At 45.5% G+C, this 27,981-nt stretch overlaps 2 protein-coding genes across 2 annotated transcripts in view; one reads left to right on the top strand and one right to left on the bottom strand.

The window, feature by feature from the left end:
- Positions 1-27,981, bottom strand: part of LOC119395151 (cytochrome P450 4c3-like) — a 387,183-nt gene that overhangs the window by 203,556 nt on the left and 155,646 nt on the right. The window lies entirely within an intron of this gene.
- LOC119395103 (cytochrome P450 4c3) lies at positions 3,034-27,670 on the top strand. The gene is made up of 12 exons (XM_037662398.2): positions 3,034-3,194; positions 8,244-8,507; positions 11,000-11,112; positions 14,959-15,044; positions 15,992-16,185; positions 16,278-16,347; positions 18,418-18,544; positions 21,659-21,856; positions 24,265-24,438; positions 24,504-24,570; positions 24,671-24,850; positions 27,436-27,670. The coding sequence occupies exons 2-12, from the start codon at positions 8,255-8,257 to the stop codon at positions 27,591-27,593; spliced, it is 1,620 nt and encodes a 539-aa protein (XP_037518326.1). The 5' UTR covers positions 3,034-3,194; positions 8,244-8,254; the 3' UTR covers positions 27,594-27,670.

The raw sequence follows: 27,981 nt of genomic DNA, 5'->3' as shown, positions 1-27,981 counted from the left end.
CGGCTGCACGGCAAGTGCATGGGGTAAAACACGACCACCTGCTGGATGAAAAAATGAACTGAATTATTAGAACGGCAACGATGAATTTTGAGATGAGAAGAACAGTATCCATGCACCTCACCACATATTTTCTCAAAGTGCGAAGCCAACTAACAAATGTTTCGCCATTTTTCCTGAAAACTTACAGGCGCCAGCAGACTGGAGGCAAGCTTCAGTTATTAACATGCACGGAAATTTCAACGCACGGGTGTTTAAGCTTGTTGCCCACATTCAAAATGCGGTCACCTTGGCTATAAATTTGTTAAAAAATATTACACCATCTCCCGCTAAAGGGAACCATGAGGCGATGCGAAGCCGGAGCACTAGTAGGATCGCGTTCCGTTGGCGTTCGTTGAGCATGCTACCAACCTCGCGTCGTGGAACGCGAAGAGGAACGCTACGCTCATCGTGTCGTGCCTTCATTCTAACCTGGCCGTTAATTTTCACATGGCGAGCGGGAAACGCGGTAGACAGGCGCGCGAGGGGGGGAGCGTAGGAGAGGTGAGATAGGGGGAGGGGACGCGCTGGCGCTCATCGCGGCGTTGCACAGGAGAGGGGGTGAGGGGGAGTGGAGAGGAGGTGTGTGGAGAGGGTTTACGCATGCGCAGTAAGGATGGTCACGCCGCACACCACGACCACCACCACCGGATTGAACTCCGCCATAAGATGCTTCGCATCTAAAAGGCCCAGTAAACCTCGATGTAGTGATCAGTTTCACTTTTTTCAACTTCGTGTCCACGGAACATATGTATCTTGAACCTCACAGCCGCGAGGCATGCCTACCTGTGGTTTCATAAGAACGAAGTTTTACTGTGACAGCAAAGGAAGGCCGAGGCGATAAATCTTGATCCGGCTCAATTGCGATCGAAAGTGCCCGTGTGACAGAGATCTTGTCATTGCAGGCGCGATCCTTCAATTGCAGTTAAGTACATACCTGACTGAGACATGTCGCGGTAAAGTGCACGCGTATTTGCCGCTCGGTCGGGATCGAACTTAATCAACATCGGACTCAAACGTAATCTTCGTCGGTTTTGATCGTGATCCAAAGCACCTGTGCGACGGCGTGATTTTTGCAGACTCTGCTCTTAACAACACAGAGGTTGGGGGCCGGCATTCGCGCTGCGTCTAGCTTTGCTACAAGAGACTTGGAACACTACGCCGGGCCAGTAATATCACTGAGAAACCGCACGTATTCTCAGCTACAGAGTTTTGCGCTAACAACTGGCATAATAGCCTAATCCCGTCGCATTTTGCGAAAGAACACAAAACAGTAATCGCGCAGCACAAATTCGGACGATAGCGCGGCACGAAAATATCTGTCGCTGCTGCCCTTCAGAAAAAAAGAAAAACGTACAGCGCACTAGATATAATCTGGCCATTAAACGTGCGTAAATTTAAGTCGTTTCTTTATACGATATTTCGGACCATCTGGTGCTCTTTAACGTAAACTGACATCGCACAGTACACGGGCCTCTAGCATTTCGCCTCCATCGAAATGCGACCGCCAGGGCGGGGGTCGAACCTGCGACCTTCGGGTCAGCAGCCAAGCACCGTAATCACTGTACCACTTAGGCGGACCATCTCTCATTACTTTAGAAGCACCAAAGGAGAAAAAAAATGTCAGTGAAATTAACTTAAGTTTCCCGAGAAATGAAGCCTGCAAGGAACGCTTAACTATGCCGCTGGTTTTTCTGTGTCATCTTCATCAACGTACAATATCTCCATGTATAGTGACCGGCGCAAATGCAATATACCTACATAAACAGAATTCATCAAGCACTTACTTTAACAACCTTAGAAGTAGGAAGGCGACATAGTAACGTGTCACCCCTTTTCCCGTTTTCTAAAAACAAATATCTGTTGTATTCGAGGACTGTTCGCGAAAATCTCTGTCGCTTTTTCCCCACTCTATCAAAATAAAAGTGCCTGCCCAATCGTGGGAAAGCTTGAGCAAGTCAGCTCATCTGAGACCCGTCATGCAGTTGTACCGTGTGATTCAGACCAGTGATGTCTATTGAAAAACAACTTGCAACAATCTGTCAACTAAAAGCCAACGTTAAGTCTCACTTAAGACAATATCGCTCGGACAGCACGAGCATGAGACGATGTGACGAGAGCATGATGACGGCACCAGGTCGGTAATATGCGATACGGCATGGCTCACAAGCTGGACAAAATTCCTGGCGAGGGGGATGGGAAGCACTTCTATTGAAGGAAAAAAAAAAAAACAGCAGCAGCATGGTGGTGACAGCTGCGAGAGACGTGAAAAAAATTGGACGATGTATACCCTTAAGGGGGAACCGCAGCGAAAGTGTCAGGTCGACCTTGTTTTCTAAATCGTCTTGTGATCGTTTACACATGTGACCAAGCGCAACGTCGTCAAAAAGACTGTTACACGCATGCGCAAGCCTCGTCTGCCTCTGTATAAGTATACACCTGCCTCCAGCAATAAAGAACAATAATATCGGTAATATTGAACTGATTGACCCCTGCCTGCCTTTCATCTCTCTCCCGTTTCCTTCCTTCTTTCGTTTACGGCAGACCACAATACGGTTTATGCATCGCCGTGAAGCTCTACTGCGACCATTTGTTTGTTTCTTTCTTGTACGTTTATGATACGCCAAACGCGAGCCGTAGGTTTCAAACAACGTCACGCGCACAGGCCAGGAGTCCGAGCATGACTCGTATCATTTATGGTTGCGTGTGTCGCCATCGCTCTTCCTTCTTATCCGACCTCTTGCAAAACAGCCGGCAACAACGCGTCGAACCAACGCGCGCCAAAAGCGCCCCCTTGGCAAAGCGTTGTCGTGGGCCCTACACACTTCACGGCGGCCCAGTCAATCAGCCCTCCCGCTCTTTATCTGCGCGACCAAGCGACCGTATAGTCGTTGAAGGGAAAGGGAAGAGCGAGAGCCCGCACCATGATGCTCTGCGTTAAGGTTTTCTTCAAGGGCGCGATTGTAGCTGCGTCACGTGCGCGTGTCTATCGTCTTCGCGCAGGTTTCGCGGAAGTGGTGAAACGCTGTTCGTGCCATCGGACGACGAAACCGTCTGCCAAAAAGCAGAGGTGGTGATCTTCAAATCAGACATACTGCTAAGCGAGCAAAAAAAAGGATACGCTTTCAGCACCTGCTCTTCAGTTCTCACCGTTTCAGGTAAGAGCGGACGCTCTCCCACGTTTCTTCGACACATGACCACTACGTGAAGAATATTAAACTGTAAATGCTGAGCTATGTCTTTTCCTTTTTCTTTTGTGACTGTCGTGGCATATGCGCGATTTTACGTTTTTGTTTTCTAGTAGGCCGTAGTTAGTTTTTTCTTTCGTCGAAAAGCGACATATAAAGCGCCACATATATTCCTTTATTTAGAGCAAAATGATGCAGAAAATGATTTAAAGCAAACTTGGTTGCACTGCCTTCTTAAATGATCCCTAACGTCACGTGAAGGTATAGCCGAGGGTTTGTTTGGCCCGGTTCCGCTGCACTGATTTTGATGAGGTTTGTTGCAATAGAAATAATGCATTAAAACATGGCAACCGCAGTAGCAGATATTCACTTCGTACTGGCATACTTTCTTTTATTGGTGGAAAGTCGCAGCATTTCGAAAACTGGCGTGCCAATATTTACAACGCTATACTATATCGCCTTTCTGTAAAATTGCATCTGTTGAAAGAGCTTAGCTAGACAAAATGAATATACACCACTCTGAATGACACTGTGGTATGGGAGTATACTTTTGCCAAAAGGCTCGGATGTATTGCAACAATTTTACGTGTGGCGTAAACGGTTGATCCGTTTCTTGCACTAAATTAATTGAGTTGCATAAGCTTTGGGCGTGATATTCACATTGACATATTTGGAGCGTTCTACAGTTTGTTTGCAGTGTTCCACTGTCCCTTAGTGAGTCACTGCGAATTTACATAGACATGACGTTGGGCAAGTGGTCTCAACGGCATCATGCATGTCTTGCCATTCAAGTAGTGACGGAACAGGTGTTTCTATCACGTAGGGGTGAGGGAAGGCAATATTGCCAGGTGAAATACATCCCCCCCCCCCCCCCCCCGTTAAAACCATCGCATCTGTGCACACAACACGGTGACCCTCAAGGACGGAACTCTCAATAGGATTTCATCATGCCGCTTCTATCACAATGCGGCCGTCGTGGCCGGGTTCGAACCAGCGACGAGGTCGCGGGTTCAAACCCGCCTGAAGATCGCTACGGAGGTACACTGCGGTGGATGCTTTCAGACGCCGCGTGCAATAATTTATGAAATGTTTCATGTGTTTCTTTTTTCTCGTGGATAATGCTTAAACCAGCAAACAATAATAATGTCGGTCAGTGTTCGGTTTTTATTCCTGCTTGCTTACTCGAAGTGGCCTCTATGTGTTGGAGTACTCTAACCGGTAGGAGCGCACAGGAGGTCCGAGTGCGTGAAACGCACATTAAATGAAACACTAACGCGTTGCAACGCGTTGGATAGCGAAGCTCCTGTGGCCGGCTCTCGTTGCGGCTATGGTACAGTGTGCGGAGCGTGAATATAGTTATACTATCCGTTTCCATGACAACTGAGGTGTCTGTAATTACTTCTGGCTTCTTTCGAATTTCTTAACGGCAATAAACGCCAAATGCAATGGAAAATTACTTTGGCTATATTTCTGTTACAAACAGATTAGGTTTTGTATATTACCTACACTAAAGCTAAGCGTACTTCACATGCACCCAGTAGTTACCGCTCGTTAAGTCCCAACGCACTGCTTGTGAGATATTTCACCGCACCACGGGCAGCCGCGGGTGCTTCTTTATTTCGAAGGTCATGCTGAGAAGACGAGCGTTTTATGCCATGCGCAACTCCCGGTGAACGGTAATGGTATAGTTTGTCTTTTTCTTTTTATGCCGTTTCAGTATATAAAAAAAAAACGATTAATTTTGTGTGTTTTAAGCGACGCTTCACTCGTATTTAACTCGTCAAGTATCTTTATGGAGGCTTCCCTGTATCACTATCCGAAACTAGGCTCTTTCACGTGATTCGGAAATTCGCCCCAGTTCGCTGTACGTGATGAAATGCCCTTGCCGATTGCACGTCCGTACATAGGTGCGTCGATTTCGCCAATCCTTCCATCGCGAACGGGCTCAAGATGACATGAAAGGAAAGACTTACCCCCGTGAATGAACGTCCTTCCACTCAACGCTTCTCCTTCACTCTAAAATGTCGAGGCCAGAGACGCCTCCAGGCAGAAATGGTCTCTTCGTATGAGTGATAATCGGCAGCAATGCTCGATAATCGCGACGTCTATTTAGTCGGGCGGTGGCGCCGCCATCAACTGTGTCGGGTGAAGGACGAACTTCCAAGTCGACGCTCGTTTAATAATACGGGGGTTACGCGTGTGACCAAGAATGCAGAGTTTCCTTCAAGCCTAAGAAAAGCATCACTCGAGGAAAAATGGGCGCGAATGCGACAACTCCGATGTACAGCCGTGCAATCTGGCAAGGGCATTTCGTCACGTGAGCAGCCGGTTTGAAAAAGCGACCTAGAGCGAATCACCGAATCACCTAAATAGCCTAATTTCGGATAGCGATATTGAGGAGCCTCATTAAAATACTTGGCGTCTGAAGTACGAGAGAAGCGTCACTTAAGACTCCCACAATCAGTCCTTTTTCACGCTTCCTTCTATTCCTCCTCGCGAGATGCTTAATCACGCATGACTTAGTCTTTCCTTTTAGGTCATCTTGAGCCGGTATCGAGGGTACAGACAACCTCATCCGCATTCACATAGGCGTGCGCAAAGGGGGGGGGGGGGCAGGGGGGGACTGCACCCCCTAAACAACCAAGCGGACACCAAGTCTTTATTAGTCGGAACTGTCCCGCCATTGTTCAATGGGCACGATAATAGCCAAGCAAGTTATTGACGATAATGGCTGGAAGCAAGCCGTCGTGAGAAACACGTCATCGCCCCATTTCCGTCTTTGCATCCACTGAGATGGGGGAGGGGGGGAGGGCTGAGCTCAAACTTTGCCGCCCCCAATGGCTAACCCTGCGCACGCCTACGCTTATTCAGTTACACAAGTACCTGCACTAAAGGGGGTCGAGCGCCGCCTCCGGATAATAATAAAGTTCTTTGCCAGCCTGCCTGCCTGCCTGCCTGCCTGCCTGCCTGCCTGCCTGCCTGCTATAGGCAATCTAGCTGACCAAAGTTCGAAGGGGAGCGAGAACAAATAGCCATGACACTCAGTAAAGGCTCCTCCTCTTCTTCGTCAAAATCTCTTCGTGAGTGCCGACTCGGGATATTGGCGGCAGCCATCAATATCCCGCTAGTCTGTTCTCTCGAACGATCTGACTTTTCGAGTTTTTATTACGGCTCGTGAATCTCTGTTTAATACCCTTTAGTAGTGAGCGGTGTCTTTTTCCACGAAAGTGAAAGACAAAAGGAAAGAGGAGAGGGCCGCATGCAGAGAAGGACAAAACTTAGCAGCATTCGATAGTGTTTTTTTTTATTAATATTTTAGTCCTCGACAGGCGCTTGCGCGAAACTGCGAATAGAGGTGAGCTCGGGCACTCACCTCAAGTGCTAGCGTATCGATGCACAGAGCAACGCGCGAATGACAAGAAACGATCAGTTTAAACGACATATAGAAAAGATCCAGAAAGGCATGGACTGAGAAGGGAGAGATAGAGAAAAAAACTTCCATATTTTATTATTTGGATTACGTCATCGTCCGAAGATACCAAGAAGGGGGTACGAGCGACGATAAGAAGATATAGAGCAGTGAGACGAGTCTAGGAGGAAGATACGGTTATCAGACAGACAAAACATAGACCCGGTCGAGTTGACGGCGTCGGCAATCCCAACTCGACGAAACGGCGGCTGATGCAATCAACGAGATAAGGTTGCCTTTGTTTCCGCGGCATATTATTACAAGAGGTGCCCCTCAAAGAAGTGACAACAAGTCAGTACTATTGTTTACTTTGTATTATTTATAATACGTCTGTACTATTGTAGATATTCTGAATGTATTGCACATTGTAGTCATATTGTGAATAATATGTACCTTAATTGTATGACGTAATACAGAGCAATTGCAGCCTGCTTCCTTGGGCCTATAGCTTTCCCACCCCCAACAGGAGCACAACTCAAACGCAAAGCAGTGAAATGAGCGGAGGGCTCTTATAATATAGGTCACGGATTTATTTGAGAACGCCTCGTGAAATACGAACGATCAGAATGATATATATATATATATATATATATATATATATATATATATATATATATATATATATATATATATATAGCTCAAGCAAGGCTCAGCAGTTCTCACCAAGCGCAAGCGCGAACGCCTCGATAGGCGTTAAATTAATCTTTTTGCGATACCGTTTGTCGTGGCGCTGAACGGTATCACCGGCCAATTATGTCAGTTGAGATGAATGTCAATTAAATTTGTGGAGCGAAGCTTCTTTGCCTAGTACTCCGCTGTTTGCCAGGGCGACTGCGTGCTTTTGCCGAGGGGAGAGAAATAGAAAATATGAGGAAGGACGGCAGGGTGCGGGCCGTTTGTTTTGCCTCTAATCTTAGAGGCGCAAATGAAGTTCGTGTTTGCTTTAACGAAGCCTAGTAGTGCTGTAACCCCAGCTGCAATGAAAATGCACTAAAGCTGCACTTTCCGCACCGTTGGGCGTTCTTTTGCTTTTGCAGATCGCAGTTGTGTCCTCACTTGCGACTCGTTAATGTGAGCGTTCATATGCGCGAAAATGTGTGTTTGGGGGGGGGGGGGGGGACGAGGTCACGCATATATGAATATATCTTCCCACGTGCAAGCTAACGCTTTGAGACATTTGCTCGGTTCATCCATAACCTGTACATGTTTGATACCGTCCGTGTCTGACGTCCCTTCTTATATAGTTGCAGCTCTGGCTTTACGACGTTCGGTATCAGCTCACGTAGGTGACAAGAATATTTTTGGCGTTGCTTGTTCCATAACCCTATGCTATAAGCAGCAAAAGCGAGGTAGTACACCCTTGAGACGATGTTCAAGCACAGTCGCTCGTCTCAATGCGATTTGTGCAGCTGTGGAACACCAAACGACGACGCGTCAGTTAGACTGGAAAAGAAAAGAAGACAGAGACGAGCTTGTACTTGATACAAAGCAGTATACGCTTCGCTTAAACTGACAATAATCTTTGATTATTTCTGTACACTTTCTTGCAGCAGACACATCAATGATGATCCAGTATCTCGTGCCAAGCGGTGTCCTTGAATTTGCCTCGTGCTTCCTCAAAGGCACTGCACTGACTCTCGTTGGCGCTATTCTATTCGTTGGAGTGATCGCCTGGATTGCCCGAAGGGTACAGTGGAAAACATACAAGCATCTCAAGCACCTGCCTCACCGCAAAGAGCAGGTGCCTTTTCAAGGATTATGGATAATGTTTAAGGCCTGCTCACCGCCCGACTCACCTATCAGGTTCAGCACAAGTGAGTTCGTGTTTACAATTTTCGAAAAAAAAAAAAAAGACGAGTACTTAGACACACTTGGATTGGCTGAATAGTATTTGGTTCTGATCAAAACACAGCGCAAACACAGCAAGGGAGTTGTCGCTACGTGTCATAAATGGGCATGCTATTACAAGGAAGTACTACGTTCTGCACGTTATTAGCTGAAGCTTGTTAAGATTCACTGACGTAACCCCCCCCCCCCGAAAAAAAAATTCCTGGCTGCGGGCCTGGCTTGAGTATTGCAATAAAATTCTTCAGATGGCGGAAGGACTAACAAAATTTCTCGGCATGAGCAGCCGCCTACGATATCTACACCAACGAGAGATAGTCCTTCGCGTTCGAGTAAAAAATGCATTTGCAAATGCTCCTATAATGGTGGCATCATGGAGGAGCCACGGGATGCGATATAATTGTACTAGAGAAGGTGAACGTTTTTCCATTACATATCTTCATGTGACTTTCTGCGCTTAGAAAGGTAGGCATTTGCGTCAAAATAGATAGCTCCTAGTAGTAACACCGTGTCGCGAATCGAGAACTTCTCTGATGTGCTCCTCTCTTGGATTACATGAGCCTCTAGCCAGAAGTTTAGGGGAAGATGGAGGCTTGCAGTCATGAACAGTCGTTGTTGAACACGGAATAGGCTACAGCGACGATCCTTCTTGAAAGATTTCTCATCACTATGAGCCTCTAGCGAGATTCAAGAATACGCCTGGAAAATATTACTGAACTCATCACTGATGCATGATGGGAGAAGCCTGTCAGTGTTGAGTCGTGTTCGCGTCGTTAACAACGTGGTAAGTGAACCGCACTTCATCCACATAGGGTCGCAGAACGTCCACGCAGTAGTCATTAAAATAAAGAGTTGAGTATGAGCGATACATCAAACGTGAAACACTGAACATGCGGCCGAACATAGCAAGATGGCCGAGTAACCTTAGAGTAACACGACAACGACCACTGATTGCTGATGCCAATTTCGCGCGCTTCCACACAACTTACGTTGCTTCTCGGGCCCACTGACTGTGATACTTGGGACATTATTCCAGCTAGGCATAAGTACTTTGCAGCAGTATTGACGACATGAATGCAGCAAATTTTCCCGTAGACAATGCGCTGAAGTATCCTGTAGATGCGGCTCCCAGAAGGTATATATTCGACAGTTGCCGAGGTCTCACGACACGTGAAGTTCCGGCATGCTATGGCCAAGTATCGTAGAAGCCAGAACAATGAATTATAATTTGTATAGTAACAGCGCACGAGAAACCGTGTAGTAATAGCGCGAGAAAGGACTTCAAGAAAACCAATAAAACATTCTGTATCACCTTCATCAGAATAAAAAAAGAACATGGCTGAATTATAAGAGTCGGGGTATGCAAGTAGCTAGCTGGCTATTGGTTTACCAGAATGTGTTATTCTGATGACTGCAGAAGTAGGAAAGAGGTGTTGCGCAACAACGTATTCTCTTGTTTAGACATTAACTGTTCATCTGTGGGTTTCCAATGTATCCGCAGGTGTAACGCGCTATGACTTATGACTGTGTATATCTGTACATTCCATCTAGGTGACGACTCTACTTAATTCTTACTCGCCCGTGTACATAATATGGAGGAGAGCGTTTTTCGAGTCGGCCCACTTGTGTTTGTGCCCCAGTAAAGGACTTATTTCGCCTAATTGATGAGAAAGCTTCAAAACATGTTCATACTGAGAAAAGAAATAACGAAGATAAGAACCCATGCACGAAGGAATTCTAGTACAATGCATCAGTTTAAACTGATAATTTTATCTATATATTTTCTGTCGCTTTAGTGTACTTCTCTATCTTGTATTCTACCATTTCTTCTTAAAGCTTATGAATTTAAATGAATTCTCACACATGTTATAATACGCGAGGGGGAAGTGCCCGATTTTTCGTTTCTTTGTTTAAAACGTTAGCGGTTTCTTCTTTTGCTTTTTACGGTGTTGGTTACTGCAACAGACGCTCATCTGCTCATAAAATTCGAAAAGAAGTCGCTATATTTCCTTGCACGTAATTTCATAAAAAGTAAGACAAATAAATTCTGGGGTTTTACGTGCCAAAACAGCGGTGTCATTATGAGACAAGCCACACTGGGGTCTCCAAGTTAATTTTGACCTCCTGGGGTTTTTTTAACGTGCACCTAAATACTGTTCTTTCGTTTCACCCCCGTCGATATGCGGCCGCCGTAGGAGGGACCCAAACCCACGTCCTCGGGCAGAGTGGCCTGACAACTTACCTGCTGAGCTACCACGGCGGGTCCATAAAAAATGTAGAGCAGTGAAAAGAGAACGTCACCAGCACAAGTACACTAGAGCAAAATGAGCCCAATTTTTCTTTTCTGCTCTACAATGTTCCACATGGGATTCATATAAACACGTGTGAATCACCCTGATGTGCTGCGGGCCTTCGCAATTTATTCAAGAATTTCAAGTATTTTCCTTGCATCATTGCGCAGTGATCTTCTCCGCAATATGTGGGTTACATGCCCGATTCCAGAGGTATGGCAGGCACGTGGTCTACGTGGGATTCACGCCTCTACTCACGGTGTACAAAGCTGAGTATGTAGAGGTATGTTCCAATTGTTATTGCTCCCATTGCATTATTATCCTGTGTTATGTAGCATAATTAGTAAGTGAATGCAACCAAATCGAATACTCGGAATAAATGCGTGTCCGCGCATTTCACGGAATAAAGGCGTTCCTGGGAAGATATGAACTGTCAATCACCTGTGGCGCATACCCGCTTACCGTGGCCCGTGGTATACGGGTATTGCATTAGAACGTTTAACTGGGCAAGTTGGTGTGATTCCATCTTGAATGAATAAAACGCGCGAGAGAACGAGGATGAACAAAAGAAACACAGCGCCGTGGTCTGTTGTTTCTTCTGTTCGTCCTCGTTCTTTCGCGCGTTTTATTCATTCAAGATGTATACGGGTATGTGCCACACGTGTCTGGAGTGTTTGACGACGTACTCGACAGAATTTTCATGTTATTCATGTCATGACCAGAGAGTCATGTTCGTCAAACCCTATTACCCTGCCATGCCAATTTTGGTCTACACCAAGCTAAGGAGGCAATCACGAGAGCACCCAGACGTATGCGGATAGATAGATAGATAGATAGATAGATAGATAGATAGATAGATAGATAGATAGATAGATAGATAGATAGATAGATAGATAGATAGATAGATAGATAGATAGATAGATAGATAGATAGATAGATAAAAAGAAAGAAAGAAAGAAAGAAAGAAAGAAACGCCAAAAGTGCCTTGCGTTCGCTAAGAAATGCTTCGCATTTAATAATATGACACGCCTGTCGCGTACGCGAAATACCCTCACCCACAGTCACGTGTGGCACATACCCGCAAAACATGGCCCGTGGAATAAGGGTATGCACCACAGCTGATTCCCTTTCTGTCAACCCAGGAACGGCAAGAATAGGCATTGGAAACCTTAACGCGATAGCGTTAAGGAGCTTGTGTCCGTGAAAATCCGGGCCCGGCGGCGTTTTCGGCTAGCCAAAAATCCCGGTGGACGCAAGGAACACAAATCACGATTCAAGTCGGTGCAACGCATGCATTCTGCGCGGCAGTCAAGTGGTCTACCACAGAGTCACGCCAGTACTTGAAAATTCTTAGGAAAAACACCCCACGCAGGCGTCATATTGTGGCAATGTCAACTGCGGTTGCAGTGTTGGCTATCCGCTTTTATATAAATGGAATAAACACTGTACATGTACTCATGTGACTCGGCAAGCTTTAGTGAAGCGTTGTTCGAAACGGGAAAATACGCCAACGATATCTAGTTATGACATGCACATCAACGCAACTCAGCATGCATTTCGTCTCGACAAAACTTACGTATGTGCTTTAAGGTGAGTGCTGACGTTACGTCGGACCATAAGCTACCCTACAGGCGCCACTTTTGTTGGCATCAATGGTAAGCCCACATTCTGAACACAACTACTCAATTTGCACAAAGACGTTGACTTGCCTTGTAACGCTTGGATCAAAGCAAATAATAATAATAATAATAATAATAATAATAATAATAATAATAATAATAATAATAATAATAATAATAATTCGTGAATTCACATAGATATCATAAATGACGCTTTTCGAGCAACGACACTGCAGCCGACGGCTTTCTAGAAGCCCGAGAGACGCCTGCGAAATTTTTAAGTAAAGAAGTATATTGAATATTGGGGTTTTACGTGCTGAAATCACGGTAGAGGGGGGACTCTGGATTAATGCTGACCACATGGGGCATTCTTCAACGTGCGCATAAATCTAAATACATGAGTGTTCTTTGCACTTGGCTCTCATCGAAATGCAAGAACGCCGCAATTCGACGGGGCGAAGTGCGGCGACCAAGCTTTCACTTCGTTCTTAGATATTAGTTTCACGTGGCTTCACTTGAAAAATGGCAGCCGTCGGCAGAAAAGGGCGACCGCAACTCCTGTGCCTATTTTTGTTTTAATAAAATAAAGAAAAAGCTTATGGAACACTGGTGCAATGAGCAGAAATTGTAACACAAAGTGAGGTCTGCGACCTTTCTAAGGTAACACGGCATGGTGGTGAGAAAAGAAACTGTAGGAAACCTAGTGTGCACTGTCACCGCTTCCACCGCAACGTATATTTACATCGGGTGGTCACGACCTGTTGCAATTTGCTGTTGATGTGCCCCCAATTTGACACATTGCGACAAACTGAGTCCGACCTACGGTAACCTGTCGTGCGCGAAGATTTGTACTGTGAGAAGAAGAAATAGTAGAGAAGGAAAGGTAGGGAGGTTAACCAGTTCAGGAAAACTGGTTTGCTACCCTACACATGGGAACAGGGTGGGGGAGAATTAAAGATGCAGAGGAAAGAGAGAGAGAGAAAGATAGAAAGATAGCACATGACACAGCACACAGAATCAGTCGGTCACTCTTGCGTGGTACGCGACATTTCTGTCACAGCCGCTTGTCCAAGTTCGTCTCTCCTAAAAACCTCAGCAGTGCGTTCGTCGCCTTCAGCTGCGATGTCTTCTGTTGACGACATGCAAGAATTGTTTCAACGGACATTTGTCTACTGTCAAGGTGCGCTAGAAAGAACGCCAGTGACGGTCTCTGAACATTATATACCGGACAGTCGCACAGGACGTGGTGTAGCGTCTCCTCGACAGGCATCGCAAAGAGCGTTGCCGGCCATTCCAATCCGAAAGGAATAGGATTTCGTAAATGCCACCACTAGCCATAAGCGATAAAGCAGTGTGGCCTCTCGTCGGCGGAGTCCAGTTGGCATACAGAGATGCATCGAAGAGGACAGGTGTCGTTGACAATTGGTCCGGTTGGTTTGGCTGCTTGGTGGGCACCAAGAGCGAGCGTGATCTCCTGTGCAAGCCTTCGAAAACTGCTGGCAGCGTCAGACCTTGAAAGTGGGATGGTATCTTTCTGTGTGCTTTCATGAGCTGCCCGAGCGGCATTATTGGCGTGCTCGTTCCCTATGACGCCGCAGTGACTTGGCAGCCACTGAAACGTCACGTGGTGCACTTTCTCATGTGAAGTATGGAGAAGACATCGAATTTCAAATACGAGCTGTTCGTATGGCCCGCGACGCAGATTGTAGGGCTGCCTTTGAGTCGCTGAAGATAGACCAATGTTGAGGTGGTTCCCGATTGACCAAACAAACTGCAGCGCGCAGAGCAGCTAGTTCCGCAGCTGTCGACGTCGTGGAGTGGTCAGTCCTAAAGCTGATGGTAATAGCTCTTGCTGGGACAACCACCGCACCGGACGAACACGAGATGTTTGTGGAACCATCTGTAATATATATATATATATATATATATATATATATATATATATATATATATGTGTGTGTGTGTGTGTGTGTGTGTGTGTGTGTGTGTGTGTGTGTGCGTGTGTGCGTGCGTGCGTGCGTGCGCGCGTGTACACTTTCCGCATACTTCTTGTGCAAAAGAAGCAGAGACAGTTGATTCAGCACAGGTGAGGATAGCTCAGATTTTTGACGGATCCCTGGTACACTGAGTTGAACTGCGGGTCGAATAAAACACCAAGGGGGCATCGGTGGTTTAGATGCAGTGGTGAAGCCCGAGGGAAGTTTGTCGTTGTACTTCACGATAGTTTTAGAGAACCATGCTTGGCGCCTCTCTGAAGGCAGTGTTGCAAGGTGATGACAGGGAGCACGTGCAAAATGTCTGACGTGTGTTCTCAGGACAGTATTAGCCTGTACGAGTGGGCTGTACCTCAGCATTGTAGAAGGCTGATTTACTAATTCAAGAGAAATAATTTGCCTCTTTAAATTCGATGGCTGCAGTCGATGATACTCGTTGAGCATTTGATATTTGCGGCTTTTGGAAATTGTAATAACACACGAAGAAGCCTGACACGCGATCCTTTCTACTCGCAGGAAATACTGTCTAGCAACAAAATTTTGGCGAAGGGCCTTCAATATAACCTACTACACAGCTGGCTTGGAACTGGCTTACTCACAAGGTATGGATTGCTCAGTCACCGGAAAGAGCTCTGTCGTTGTTTTCCATTGAACTTCACTGTAGTGCCGTGGTTGCATCTCTCGAGCTTACCACGTTCACTAAGGCTAAAGGCAGCTGATCCTGAAACTTATTGCACACGCTGGCCTCTGCTTACGCCTACAACTGCCAGACATGAAAGCACATTATATATACATGCAAATGATACATGCCTGTTTATTTGAAGCAGCCGAGTTCTAAGTTTAAGTTTCATATGATATTTATTGCGCTCATAGTTCATTTAAAGTTCCAAAGCACTTTAGGACAAAAGCTTTGACTACTGAAAGAACAGTAAAAAGACAATTTATTTTTTCCTTAGTTATTTAATGTCTCATTGACTTATCTTTGAAATTCGGCCAAATCGTGGTTCTCCTAACACTTACTTACCGGTCACTTCTCCTATCCAGTGCGCGAACTATTCACACATTGCAGGCATGCTGGCGGCTGCGTCTCACGTGTGATATACACAACTTGGACTGCAATAGTCATAATGGGCCCTACTGGCGTGCAAGCGCTTTTCGGCAGCTCAAAGGCGGTTAATTATGGTAAAGTGAACGATAGAGAGGAATACTGCCTGTGCTCATTTTACTGTTTCCAGATAACTGCTAAGACTGCCCAGTCAAACTTTGGCGAGCTTCGTAGTGCGTGGCATATACTAGCAAAAAACTCAGATGCAACACTTGTGTTCCCTGCGACGGAGCTTATATCACAACGAACAAGTCTTCGCACGAACATCAGTTCCATGTTTGCATGTACGGTTGCAAGTGCCCAGACGCATTCTACGTATTAGTGCACACAGCGCAGTTTTTCAGCCTGCTTACCATCAAAGAGCACGCTGATTATTCAACGCACCAAGCCAGTGTTCCGGTGGTACAAAAATATTACCATTTGCTTGCTTTTCTCCACAAATAGCTCAGGTGACAAATGGCGCTCCCGGAGACGGCTTTTCACGCCAGCATTTCATTTTAAGATTCTGGAAGACTTCTCGGCAACAATAAACGCCCAGTCATTAATTCTCTGCAATAAATTGGAAAAGCTATCTCAGAGTGGAGCAAACTTTGACGTCGTTCCCAAGGTCACCCTTTGCACATTGGACATTATTTGCGGTAGGTATACAACATTTTCTATCAAGCATAGGTTTTGTCTTATTGCCATTGGTTCTTTCTAGATGATAGTATGTTGAACTTTCTTTTCACAGAAACCATTATGGGAACGTCCATATCAGCTCAGAGCAATGAGAACAGCCCATATGTCGCCGCTGTTAACAGGTACCGCTCATTCTCGAGATTGTACATTTCCTTTGGGAAAGGGTAACTCGTTCTTGTTACATAGAGTTATGATCACTATCGCGACCACATTTTGGAACACAGCGGTTGCCGAAAAAGAGAACAATGTTAACAATTTATTTTGATGATAATATTCAGCCAGAAATGGAATGCGGCTGTGCTTGTGCGCGTTTTAAGTTAATGCAAAGCAAGTTTAAACTGTACGCGACGGAGCCGCGCAAAGAAAAAACTTAATGTTCACTTATCTTCTATTCTTCAAAATTATTTTTGCTCAGGATTACGTATCACGTGCTGCATACGCGACTGCAATATAGGATGGGCTCTAGAGGTTCGGCTTTTCGGCTGCTGTCAGCAGACAGGAATGGTCACCTCGCTCGTCTAAATAGGAGGCATATCGATTTGGTTGTGCAAATTCTACTCCCAACATCGCTGGGCACAGCCGTAACGTACAATTGCATTGATTGAGGAACAGCGCATACTTAGAAGTTAGGCTGCTATGAATCTGTGTAAAAATGTCCAACGAACTAACATGTGCATAAGAAGAAGCCAATTCTTACACCGTATTCATACTATGATGCGTACACCAAAAATAGCCAGTGCTAGAAACGGTGGGACAGTGTTGTTCTTCGTTCCGCGAAAGTTAAAATGCCTGCTTGTGCAGTAGACGAAAGCCATGCTGGACAAGAAATTGTGGAGCTTATAATAGAAGACGTGCTTGCGCAATATGCCGCGAATGTCATTTATCCCATTCCTCTTACCTGCGGTAAAGAAAACGTTAAGCGAAATGATGTATTAATGTACGGCTACGAAATATTGCTGTTCTGAACCATGTCGTCTTGTCGTGAAATGTAAAACTTGCCTATGCGCACCGCGCTTGGCTGAGACCGAGATTCTGGCACGTGCCGCCATAGAGTTTCCTACAATTACCTAGAGGGAACTCTGGCGCTCAGATCGTTCAGCCACCATGGGAATGATGGGTTGTACACGCAGATTAGCATGTAGGCGCCTTTAGGTACGCCGGCAGAATTCTCTGTTTTTCATTAAAGAGCTTTCTTTCTCTCTCTCTCTCTATGGGTTGTACACGGATTTGCCTAATCTCCGTGCTTACGGCTTCGAACGCACTTGTGGTTTTGTTTATTGCTTTGTTTTGACGTTCGTTTCGGATAAAAGAATGGACCGTTGTGAACTTCATGACCAGATTTGAATTGGTGAGCCTAAAAACGTTAAAGTGGTGACGTGGAACTGCTGACTTTTGCTGAACTTCGCCTTGCGACAAAGCGGATGCAGGCGACGCGGAGCCAAATGGAGCCGAAAGAACGAAGTTTAGACAGACCCATGTACTACCCATCATTCTCATGCTGGCTGAAGCGCCATGCGTTGCAGCTCCCATGGACAGCGCCAGAGTTCCCTCTAGTGTATCTATAGGAAACTCTATGCGTGCCGGCATCGAGGATACCAGAGAGGCTAAGGACACGCATTTTACGATTAAGAATGAAGTAACCGGTTTCGGCATGCCATGCGTACACCTCTAAAACGCCCAAGCTATATTAATATGCAGTGCTTTGTGATTACGTTTATTTTATTGTGTAGGTTTTTGTGAGCGTGAAAGAATCCTTTTTCATTTTTTATCTTTCTCCTTATAGTTACACTGTTTATAAGTACATAAACTACTCACGGACTGAAGGGCGAAAATTTAGAGCTAATGCGCGTGATTTTGCTTCCAGCGTCTGCCGTTCGTGTCATATCGGCGTAATTTTCACTCGTATACACTTACACCAGAGCCAGCATTATCTTGAGCGGTCAGTTCTGCAGTGACATGACACGGCTATCACGAGCGATCGCTCATAGCAATCGTTAAAAAGAACGATGTCGCGTTTTAATCCTTGAGTACTGTACATATCCTGTGCTAAACGAGTCCCATGTTTATCCATGCGTGCCTTCTTCGTTACTGTGTGGCACGTAGCGCACACAAATACTCATGAGCACAAACGACCAGCGCCCTCTATCATAGACCTGTTGAACCTTCTATATTTACAATAAAATGTCTTTCAGGCTGGGTGAGCTATTTTTGGAGAGAACGATGAGGCCTTTTCTACAAATCGACTTTGTGTACAAGCTCACAGCGTCTGGGCGGGAGTTCCACAAATGTCTCGATGTGGTTCACTCCTTTGCACGAAAGGTAAGCACACTGTGCACTCGCTGCTTCATTCACTTTTAATGTTATTTGCATCAAGCACTTTAAACTGTGCATGCGGGGTTGTCGTATGTGGCTACTTGGCATGTCGCGGTGTTTATGAAAACCTAACCACATGAAGCCAACGAATAATAAAGCCAAGGGAAGCTAGGAGAACTTGAGGCGTAGAAAGAGTCGGGTAATTGAAAATGACGGAAACACAGCTTGACGCCTCAAGGAGGCAAACCGATACCCTCACTGCATAAAACGTGCAATGCTCTACCAACTCAGCTACGGCGGCGGCTGTTTTAACGTCCACGTCCTTGTGTACACGTATATGTAGATATCAAACGCTGGGAGGGGTCATTCATGTCCATGTCGATGCATGTGGCACATCCTCTGAACGGCTTGTATCACCTACTACGTGAACTATAGCTACAGGCAGCAGACCAGTAAGGTTTTGTATTCTGTACTCGAAGGCATCAAAGCTGTCTTAGTCGATGCGTTCGCTACACAACGAACGAGAAGAGCCAGTTTTCTTAGTCACAACCACATAATGTCAACATAAGCGCGGAGGAAATAATTTGTTGACTTAGTAAGGTAAAGCAAAATGTAAGTTGTGAAAAAAAAATAACGCGAACCGTCTGCAATGATTACCAAAGTGGATGTCAAGCATCTTACAGTACAACGACGACGCGAATGTAATGTTTAACCTTCTTCACCGGCTAGTGTTGGTCCACGCGAGGGCATGTGAACTTCCGAGTCCCAGAGCTAGTGATGCAGAACTATCGGTAAATTGGATATCCATAGTATCGATAGTTTTTTTTGAAACTATCGATAGTGTAAACAAACTATCGATAGTGCACTCGGTAGTACCATCGTTAATATTACTACAGCAATATTACTGCCCCGCGTGTTTATTGCTTTGTTTTGTATTCGGGTTTCACCCACACAAACTGTTAGGAACGTTGAACGCAGACCGCGCCGGAATATTTGAGAAGCTTCACAATTGTTTGAAATCATTCTGTTAAGATTGCGCGTCGGACGCGAATAGTCAAGTTTATTCGAGAGCTTACGCGAGCGCCAGCGATAACGCTGGAAGGTTTGATCACGGATGTATAAAGGACGACGTGTTCCACCGATGATGAGATTACTCAACGGCCGACGACTCCTCCCGCCGCTATCAGCGCGCAGCATGTATCAGTTAATTGTATTTTGGACTTTGATTTTCTGGGCACTAAGTTCGCCCAAATAAAGAACTCCGTATTTCTCAGTCTTGGTGTAGCATTCTTCCCCGTCAGAACCACGTGACAATACTATCGATAGTGGTGTGAATAATGATGCGGTTGCTGGCCGGCTATATTGCCAAAATATTTGCGATACCTACCACCAGCTTCGCTTAATTTATGAGCATTTTTTGGCAGAGAAACTAATTATTTCCGCAGTGAAAATGGCGGAATATATCCATCAATAAATTCATATCCAAGAAGAGCAACTAGTCACACCTTACAATTCTTGACATTTTTTTAAGTTGGAATCATAAAATGCAATATCAATTTGAAGCCGCGCAGTCCCAACACATGTAAAGGCTTCCTTTCCGTTACAGCTAAACAGTTTGACTTTATGATCATGTGTCAGCAAAGCACTCTGGTGAAGAACACAGTCATGTTAACTTTCTTGCCCTTCAGCCTACTCCTCCGGTTGTACTATGTACCACGCTAGGGGAACCAAGTTTATTCTGCAGGAGTCCGCGCTGTCGATTTTATACTATCGATAGTACCATCGAATTTTTTACTGTCGATAGCGCTATCGATAGTATTTTTCAACATCGATAGTTCGATAGTGACTCAGCTCTCGATAGTATCGATAGTACCATCGATAGTTCTGCATCCCTACCCAGAGCGCAACTCAAGCGCAAAGCGATCGACGCTGAATTTTATTTGCTGCGCGGCACCATGACGAGACACTCTGTCACTGCAACCGGGCTTGCTATGCCTCAGATCCGCCCCGACAATATTTAAGTGAGCTTGCACTTTGTCTCGCAGTCGAAAGGACATGCCACTTTCGCCGCATTGGCAATCAGTTGCTTTGGTTTACGCTGCCGGTATTGCGTTGATGCGTTACATATACAGAAACCTTCCTGGCGCCTTTCCGTCTTTGCCATAGTGTCATTAAACGAACAACTTGGCTTAACGTGCAGAAATGCCCATGAATCTGAACATGAGAACGTGTGAACAGCTACCACCACTCCCATTTAAAAGATAAACAAGAAGATTCAGAAATGGACTTTAAGAGGCTGTGCGACTTGAAATTGGGTATACAGTATATTTATTCGCAGTACGTGACAACCTTACTATGCCGCGACCAAGAATACATTTTGCACTTAGTCTTGTTAGCGATGTGAAGCATTCGTACATTGAATATCTATTCGGTCAGAAATTTAACGAATGACACTGAAGCGGGCTTTTAGTTAAGAAGGTTACCAGCGCTCGGACATTTTTAGAACACGGCACCAAACTTCTGTATTTTATTTATCTGGGAAAAAAGGAACACAGTTTTGAGCACATCGCTGGGTATCACCGCGTGCCAAGGGCGGCCGGTCTCGCATCGTACATCATGTAGGCATGACTCCTGCTGTTTTTCACGCTCATCATCTAAAAATGGCACTGATATTCTTACGTGGGGAGACCACAGAAGCTGAATAAGCCGAGGATACACACCTGCCTGGGCTGATACAGCGACGCCCGCACGATGACGTTCGCATTCTTTCGGCATCCGATCTTGTAGAGCCCAAGACTGTGCAGTGCTTTGCTGCGGATTTTGAGCGAGCCTACACAGCCCAAAGAACTTTGAAGATCAGATAAAGTGAAACACTACACGCCCTGCAGACAAAACGCAACGCCAGCACATCAACGCCGTATCGCGAAAGCCGGAAAGGAGAAAAGCATCTCGGCGGTGATTGTGGCGTGCTGGGTCGAGAGCTGTTTTCTCCACACAGTTGAACACTTTTATAGTAAAGTAAAAAAGTCATTATTTCCACCTAATGTGTAACTATACCTGCCTAAACTCAGGCAAGTGCTTCCCAGTCAAGAGCATTTAACTTCCTTTATTTCTTAATAGGTCATTGAAGAGAGAAAAAAGGAGTTGGAAAAAGAAGTCAATGAAGGCACCTTAAAGCTCGACAGCTCCAGTGAATCTGAAGCTAGGGCCAAAAAAAGGAGGCCTTTTCTGGATCTTCTCATTCTGGAACATCTCAAGAATGACAAGTACATCACTAAAGAAGATATACGAGAAGAAGTGGACACCTTTATGTTTGAAGTGAGTTAACTCCGCCAGGAGGAACTTTTTTCTCGTTCTTACTTTTTAAAGTTCAAGCTTTCGTCGGCAACTTTGTCAGTGCCATTGATTAAGTTGCTGCCTGTGGTGACGGTTGCGATTGCGGTGTTGCGGCAGGCATGGTTTAACCGGCGAGTTTTGGCTAAAGTTGTGCGCCTATATATCTCACATATATCTTCGACGTTAAAATGAACGAAAAGAGACAGAGACGTACATAGGTGCCTAAGACACCAAGACGAATCTACCTGTCCGAATTTTCGTTGGCAGAAAAAGTTGTATTTAGTCTTGCGCAGTGTATGATAGCCTTAGGAAACCGATTTGTCTCAAGGTGTTACCTTCACCTCATAAGTAGAAGTTGGGACTAAGTAATAGTCAGTGATTCAGTGGCTCCTGTTTGATACTGTGTTTGACTTCATCGAAAATGGAAGAAATAGAAGTTAAAAATGCACATAACAAGAAGAAAGGTGCTCTTTTGTTAAAAACAAAAAAAAAACATCTCATTATTAAATATCTTCACAAGGGATGCATCGCAGTCCTCTCATTTCTAGCATCTGTAGGCAGATGGAATAGGATGTAACGAAAGGACGGGGATCAGACCCAGACCCGACTGTCTTGCCAAATCGAAGGAACGGAAGCAACTGAGCGAGCCAGCGCTCGCGGCCGATGCTCGTGCTCTGCGCCTTTCGTTTTCTTTATTTGCGACATAGGATTGGGAAATGCGGTGGGAAGGGGACGCTGATGACACTGAAGTACTCATCCAGCACCTCGCTGAATAGAAAGTCGATAAGAGTCACAAGACTATTTTTAGCGTCGTTATCCTACACATACTTTTGTTCGTAGTGGCAAGTGCTCGCTGCGCCACTTCTTGTTACCACACGCACATAACAGATGATATAGAGTCGCTGGTGCCTACTCATGACATCGCAAGCGCTGACTGTTCGAGGGTTATAGAAGACGTGCACTTCCATACGTAGGCGTGTGCAGGGTTCCCCATCAGGGGGGGCGAAGGTTCATCGCAGCGCCCCCCCCCACCCTACTAAGTCAACGTATGGGGCAGATTTTGAGCCCCCCCCCCCTCTTAGGTGACTAGGAGGATTAATGTACGGGGCAAATTTTGCGCCCCCCTCTTAGGATGATTAGGAGGGGCGGCCGCCCCCCCCCCTGCTCCCCCCCCCCTTTGCGCACGCCTATGCTTCTATATGAGAAAACATTGAAACAAAATAATGATGAAAAAAAGGATATTCTAGTCTTGCTGACGATAAGCATAAACGAGATAGTTTTGAACTTGCTCCCAATTTACTCTCAAACATATACGTAAGCTAAGGAAAAAGGGTTTGCAGCTAAAATGGGAAGGTAAAACGGAGCAATGCTTAATTTTTAAACTATTACTTGGCCATCGAAATATTTAATTGCAGCAGCAACCTGTCGACAGGTTGCTGCTGCCGACAGCCAGTGCCATGGAAGAGAACCTTCGGGTCACTTGGGATGAGCTCGCTTCACATACGTTTTGTGTGCTCCTATGTTCCGACGCGAGGGCACATGCGCGAGGAATGGGAGCCCCGTCGGTTTGATGATAGGGGTTCTGATCAAATTCGAACAGCCTCAGTACGCGTTTTAATAAACAAATATCGGTGGTGTAAAGACGCTAAAGGTTGCTTAAATGGTCTCTTAGCCAATATTTTGATATGCTTACTGTAAATTACTCATGAGGAATGAAAAAGACAGCGCGGCTGAGGACTGCTTTAAGCTCTTGTTCTAGATGCCTTTACAGGCTATTCGCAGTCGACGCGAAACTAAAACGCACAAAAAGAAAAGTCGTGATTGAGGTCTGTATGTGCGTACTTTCGAGGACATTGCAAAGCATTCCTCCACCTATATAGTTATGCTCATCTTGGGTCAGCCGGTTGCCAGACTCGCCGTTTGTAAGCGTAACGAAGGACAGATTAACGACACAGACATTACCGGGTCACCTGCGTTTTGACATACGACACTAATAAGCATTACTAATAGCCAACCCCGTTCGCGTGTGGTGCCAGAATCTCTTCCGCCATATCGGGTTGCGGAGTGAGACAGTTATTAATAGGTAAAGTGCGTATGGGCAAGCTTTATGAAGCCTTTGGGGCTGGGGCTTCTGACACAGCTTATCGAAGTGAGTGAGTAAGAATAAGCATAAGATCTATGGACAGTAAGGCAATGATATCACAACGTATAACAAGGGGACGGTAAATGATGTGATTTAAGGTACATTTATAAGGATCTGAGTTCATGGCGCAGAACATCTTTACAGCCGCCTTACGTGATAGGTCCACACCCTTAGCAAACATTTTGTGCAGCAGCAGAGCGCTGCTTAAAAAGAGCGGTAACACATCTGTGCATTTTCTTGCTTCCAGGGTCACGATACAACAGCAATGGGGATAAGCTGGGCACTTTTCCTTATAGGCCACCATCCACAGGAGCAACAAAAGATTCACGAGGAACTGGACCAAATCTTTGGTGAGGACAAAGAGCGTTATGTCAGCTTCGAAGACCTGAGACAGATGAAGTACCTGGAGTACGCCATCAAGGTATACAGTCCCATCTAAAATATTTTGTAGAAAGCTATAAATTTTACTTTTTTACTCGAATTCAGGAAGCTCAACGCATATACCCGTCTGTTCCAATAATTGCAAGAACATGCGAAGAACCATTCGAAATAGGTAAGGTCCGCAGCCACTCATTTTCAGTGTTACCTGCTGGACAAAAATAAGTATTTTCCCGTACTCTCTTGCATATGTCACACACGACTTGCCTACGAAGATGGAGCCACCCTTCCTGCTGGAACAATAGTACAAATGTCGGCCTATTTCTTACATCGGAATCCCCAAGTATTTCCTAAGCCGGAAGAGTTCCATCCGGAAAGGTTCTTCCCGGAAAACTCGAAGGGAAGGCACCCGTTCGCTTACGTTCCATTCTCGGCGGGACCCCGAAACTGCATCGGTGAGTCAATGAATTCACATTGATTGTGAAACACAAATTTTTGCTTGCTAGCTCGACTCCCCAATTATTTGTGCGCTTCTTCTTTTTGAAAAGGCGCCATCAGCTGGGGTTTTATGGACACGGACGAGCTGTCAGATAGCAATTTCTGTTTAGTGTGCAATCTCATCTGGAACACCTCATATCACAGGCGAATATTACCAATATAAACGACAATATTCCTGTTGCTTGGTGCGAGCCGCAATAACCAAGCCTAAAAAAAAATCAAATGAAGAAATGTATCCAATTAAACAATTGCACCGAAATGCTTTGGAGCTCAACTGCGAAACGGCTGTACTACCCCTGTCGCTATGCCAGCTTTTTCTAGAACCTGGAAATTCCGCAAGCATTTGTTTTTTGCGTTGATCTGGTCGCAGTGCCTCGTTCGAGGCACTCATTATCATATTCCCTTATGGTGATTCCCAGCATGCCAGATTGTGCGCAAGACCATCTTGACCAGTAGGCCATGCGCGTTTCGCTTCTTCGTTTTGTTGCTTTTAGACCGACTGGCAACACAATTTATAGCGCTGTTCTATTATTGCATTAGGGAACATTTTCGCTCTACGCTCGTCTGCCAACGCCATGCTTACATTCTACGCTTTTTACATTCATGTTGTGTAGCCTATGAGGTTGAGATATTTTTAGTACATTTATCCATGCCAAGTGAACCACATCCATGTCAAATGCATAATGGCATACTTTTCATTATGAAATTATCTCTTCATGAACAAAACAAGTCACAGTTTCGCCGCAAGGGCAAAGTAAATGGATGCGAAAGAAACAAAAGTGAATGTTACACGAAGTAAGGGTAGCAGTTAGCTCCTTTAGTATCCGATCAGCCGTAACTCTACAAAACTCTGGCGTAAGGGAACACAGCCGCTCCAGCGAGCGAAGCGACCTTCGTGCTGTCGATCGGTTCAGCGTAAAGTAAAACGTGAGAGAACAGCACGTACTAAGGTATGAGCCGTCTGCTAATATCCGTCGAGATAGCGCGCGCGCGCGAGGGCCCACGGCCACGTCCGTTTGATCAAAGTTCGCCTGCCGGAGCGACGCAGCCCCCCCCCCCCTCCCCTTCGGCATCCCTCCACGCGCCTTTGCGCGACGGACATGGCCGCCGCGTTTCATCTCTGCTTAAGCCGCGACCACCGGCAGCCTTCGCACGCTTTCACTGGCACATAGAACGTACGACGCGCAGGGCGATGTTATAAATTTGGACTTTATACGTAACGTGACGCCACGCTGCCGTCGTCGTCATGTTCCACATTACGCCCTAATTGAATTGAATTGAACTGACTTTATTTCCAAGTTAGAGAGACAGCACAGCACAGCTGCAACTGCAGCTTGAAAAAACACCTTGCTGCCCACGTCTTGCCTCCTAGGATCACAGGACCCAGTGGGCAGCGCGGAGCTGCCTCGAGCTGAGACAAAAATACAGGATATACACAATTTTGCAAAAATACACGAGAAACACTGGGTGACACTTCAGAAATGAAAGAGCTGTCCAAAATGAACAGTTACGCGCAGAGAAGTCGCATATTCCACGCAACATAGAAAAATAACGCCTAATAGAAATGTATACAAGACGCTATACACTCAATTGATCCGCACATCTGAAATAGGTGACAGTATGAAATAAGAATATCAGTCCTGCTGATTAAGGCGAGAAAATTCTGATGGGGTAAGGGCACATATATCGATTCCAGATTTATTGTAAGCATTCAAAAGCCTTGGCAAGCTGTTGTTTAACATTTGTGAGCTGTAATTAGTTCTAAAACGCTGCACTATACAGCGTTCTGTGTTTCTTGCGGAACGTGAGGTAACGCGTCCTTCTAAAGAATATAATTTAATAAGGGATGGATCGTTTTTCCTGTTCATGTAATGAAACTTCTGCGGAAGTCGATGGCTGTTAGCTTCGTGCACTTTGATAATTTTAGATGTGTCAAATAAGTGTTCGGTGCGTGTATCGTACGGTACATTTTCGAGGGCACGCGCTATTCTTTTCTGCAATACAAATAATTTGCTTAAATTCGTGTCAGTTGTAGTGCCCCATACTTGCTGATTACATTGCCCTGCGCGTCTTATGTTCTTCGCCTCCACTGTCCACATAATTGCTATTGCAATAAAACGTATCACTTTAGGAAGATCTCCACAGAAGGAAATGCCTAATATCGTGGCTAAAGACGTTCATCATAATCTCAGTTTCCTGAGTCATAAACGGTGTTTAAAAATTCAGTTCATTCTTGTTCCCTACACATCTGTGCTATAACACTAATGAAGCAAACTCAGATTTGCTAAATATAGACGACCGGGCTAGTTGGTTGTGAATCGCATGATAATACATCTTCGAGTCGACAAAAACACCCGGACGAAGTAGAGAAGAACACCAAGAACACTAGCGTTCTTCTGAACCGGTGTCCTTGGTGTCCTTTTACTTCGTTCATGTGTTTTTGTGCGCTCGGACATGTATCATCATGTAAATGATTTTTGTATGACCTTATTGCTGAGTAAAGTGCGATTCAGCAAAAAATACTCTTGTCTTCTGTTCACAGGACAAAAATTTGCACTCGCTGAAGAGAAGATCGTCATTGCGAACATTCTGCGACACTTCACAATCAAGTCGCTGGATCAGCGTGACAAAGTCGAGATTGTCAGTGAAATGGTGCTCAGGCCTAGAAGTGGTCTCCGAATTACGTTCACTCCTCGTTAGTCGCTTCAATGATATGCAAAAAAATAGCGTCTGAAATTATTTAACACCAACGCCGGCATGTAGGTTGCGATATCATCGCAGAGCGTCGGAACGAGGGACAGCAATAAAGCGTCACAAGGTACCATGCTCCTACCTTCCCCTGCAGTGCCGTCGCTGTTCCGAACCTAGTCCTTCCCGTACCCGCCACGACGAGCTGCAAAGCTTTCATAAAATGGAGTACCACTTTGTGTGCATCGTAGGATTCACGACGATTAAATGCTCATTTTTTTTTTTTCATAATCCGACTTCGTCGTTCAGTTTTCAGTGCGAATGAAAGAGTCACACAGTTTGGTAGACAGGAAGGGTCAGCAGTTCGTTAGTAAAACCATTGTGCGAACCTGGTGGCCTG

Source organism: Rhipicephalus sanguineus, chromosome 1, assembly GCF_013339695.2.
Source record: "Rhipicephalus sanguineus isolate Rsan-2018 chromosome 1, BIME_Rsan_1.4, whole genome shotgun sequence".
In the NCBI taxonomy this organism is placed as follows: Eukaryota; Metazoa; Arthropoda; class Arachnida; order Ixodida; family Ixodidae; genus Rhipicephalus; species Rhipicephalus sanguineus.
Note: the sequence above shows the minus strand (reverse complement) of the source record. Positions and strands in the feature narration are given on the sequence as shown.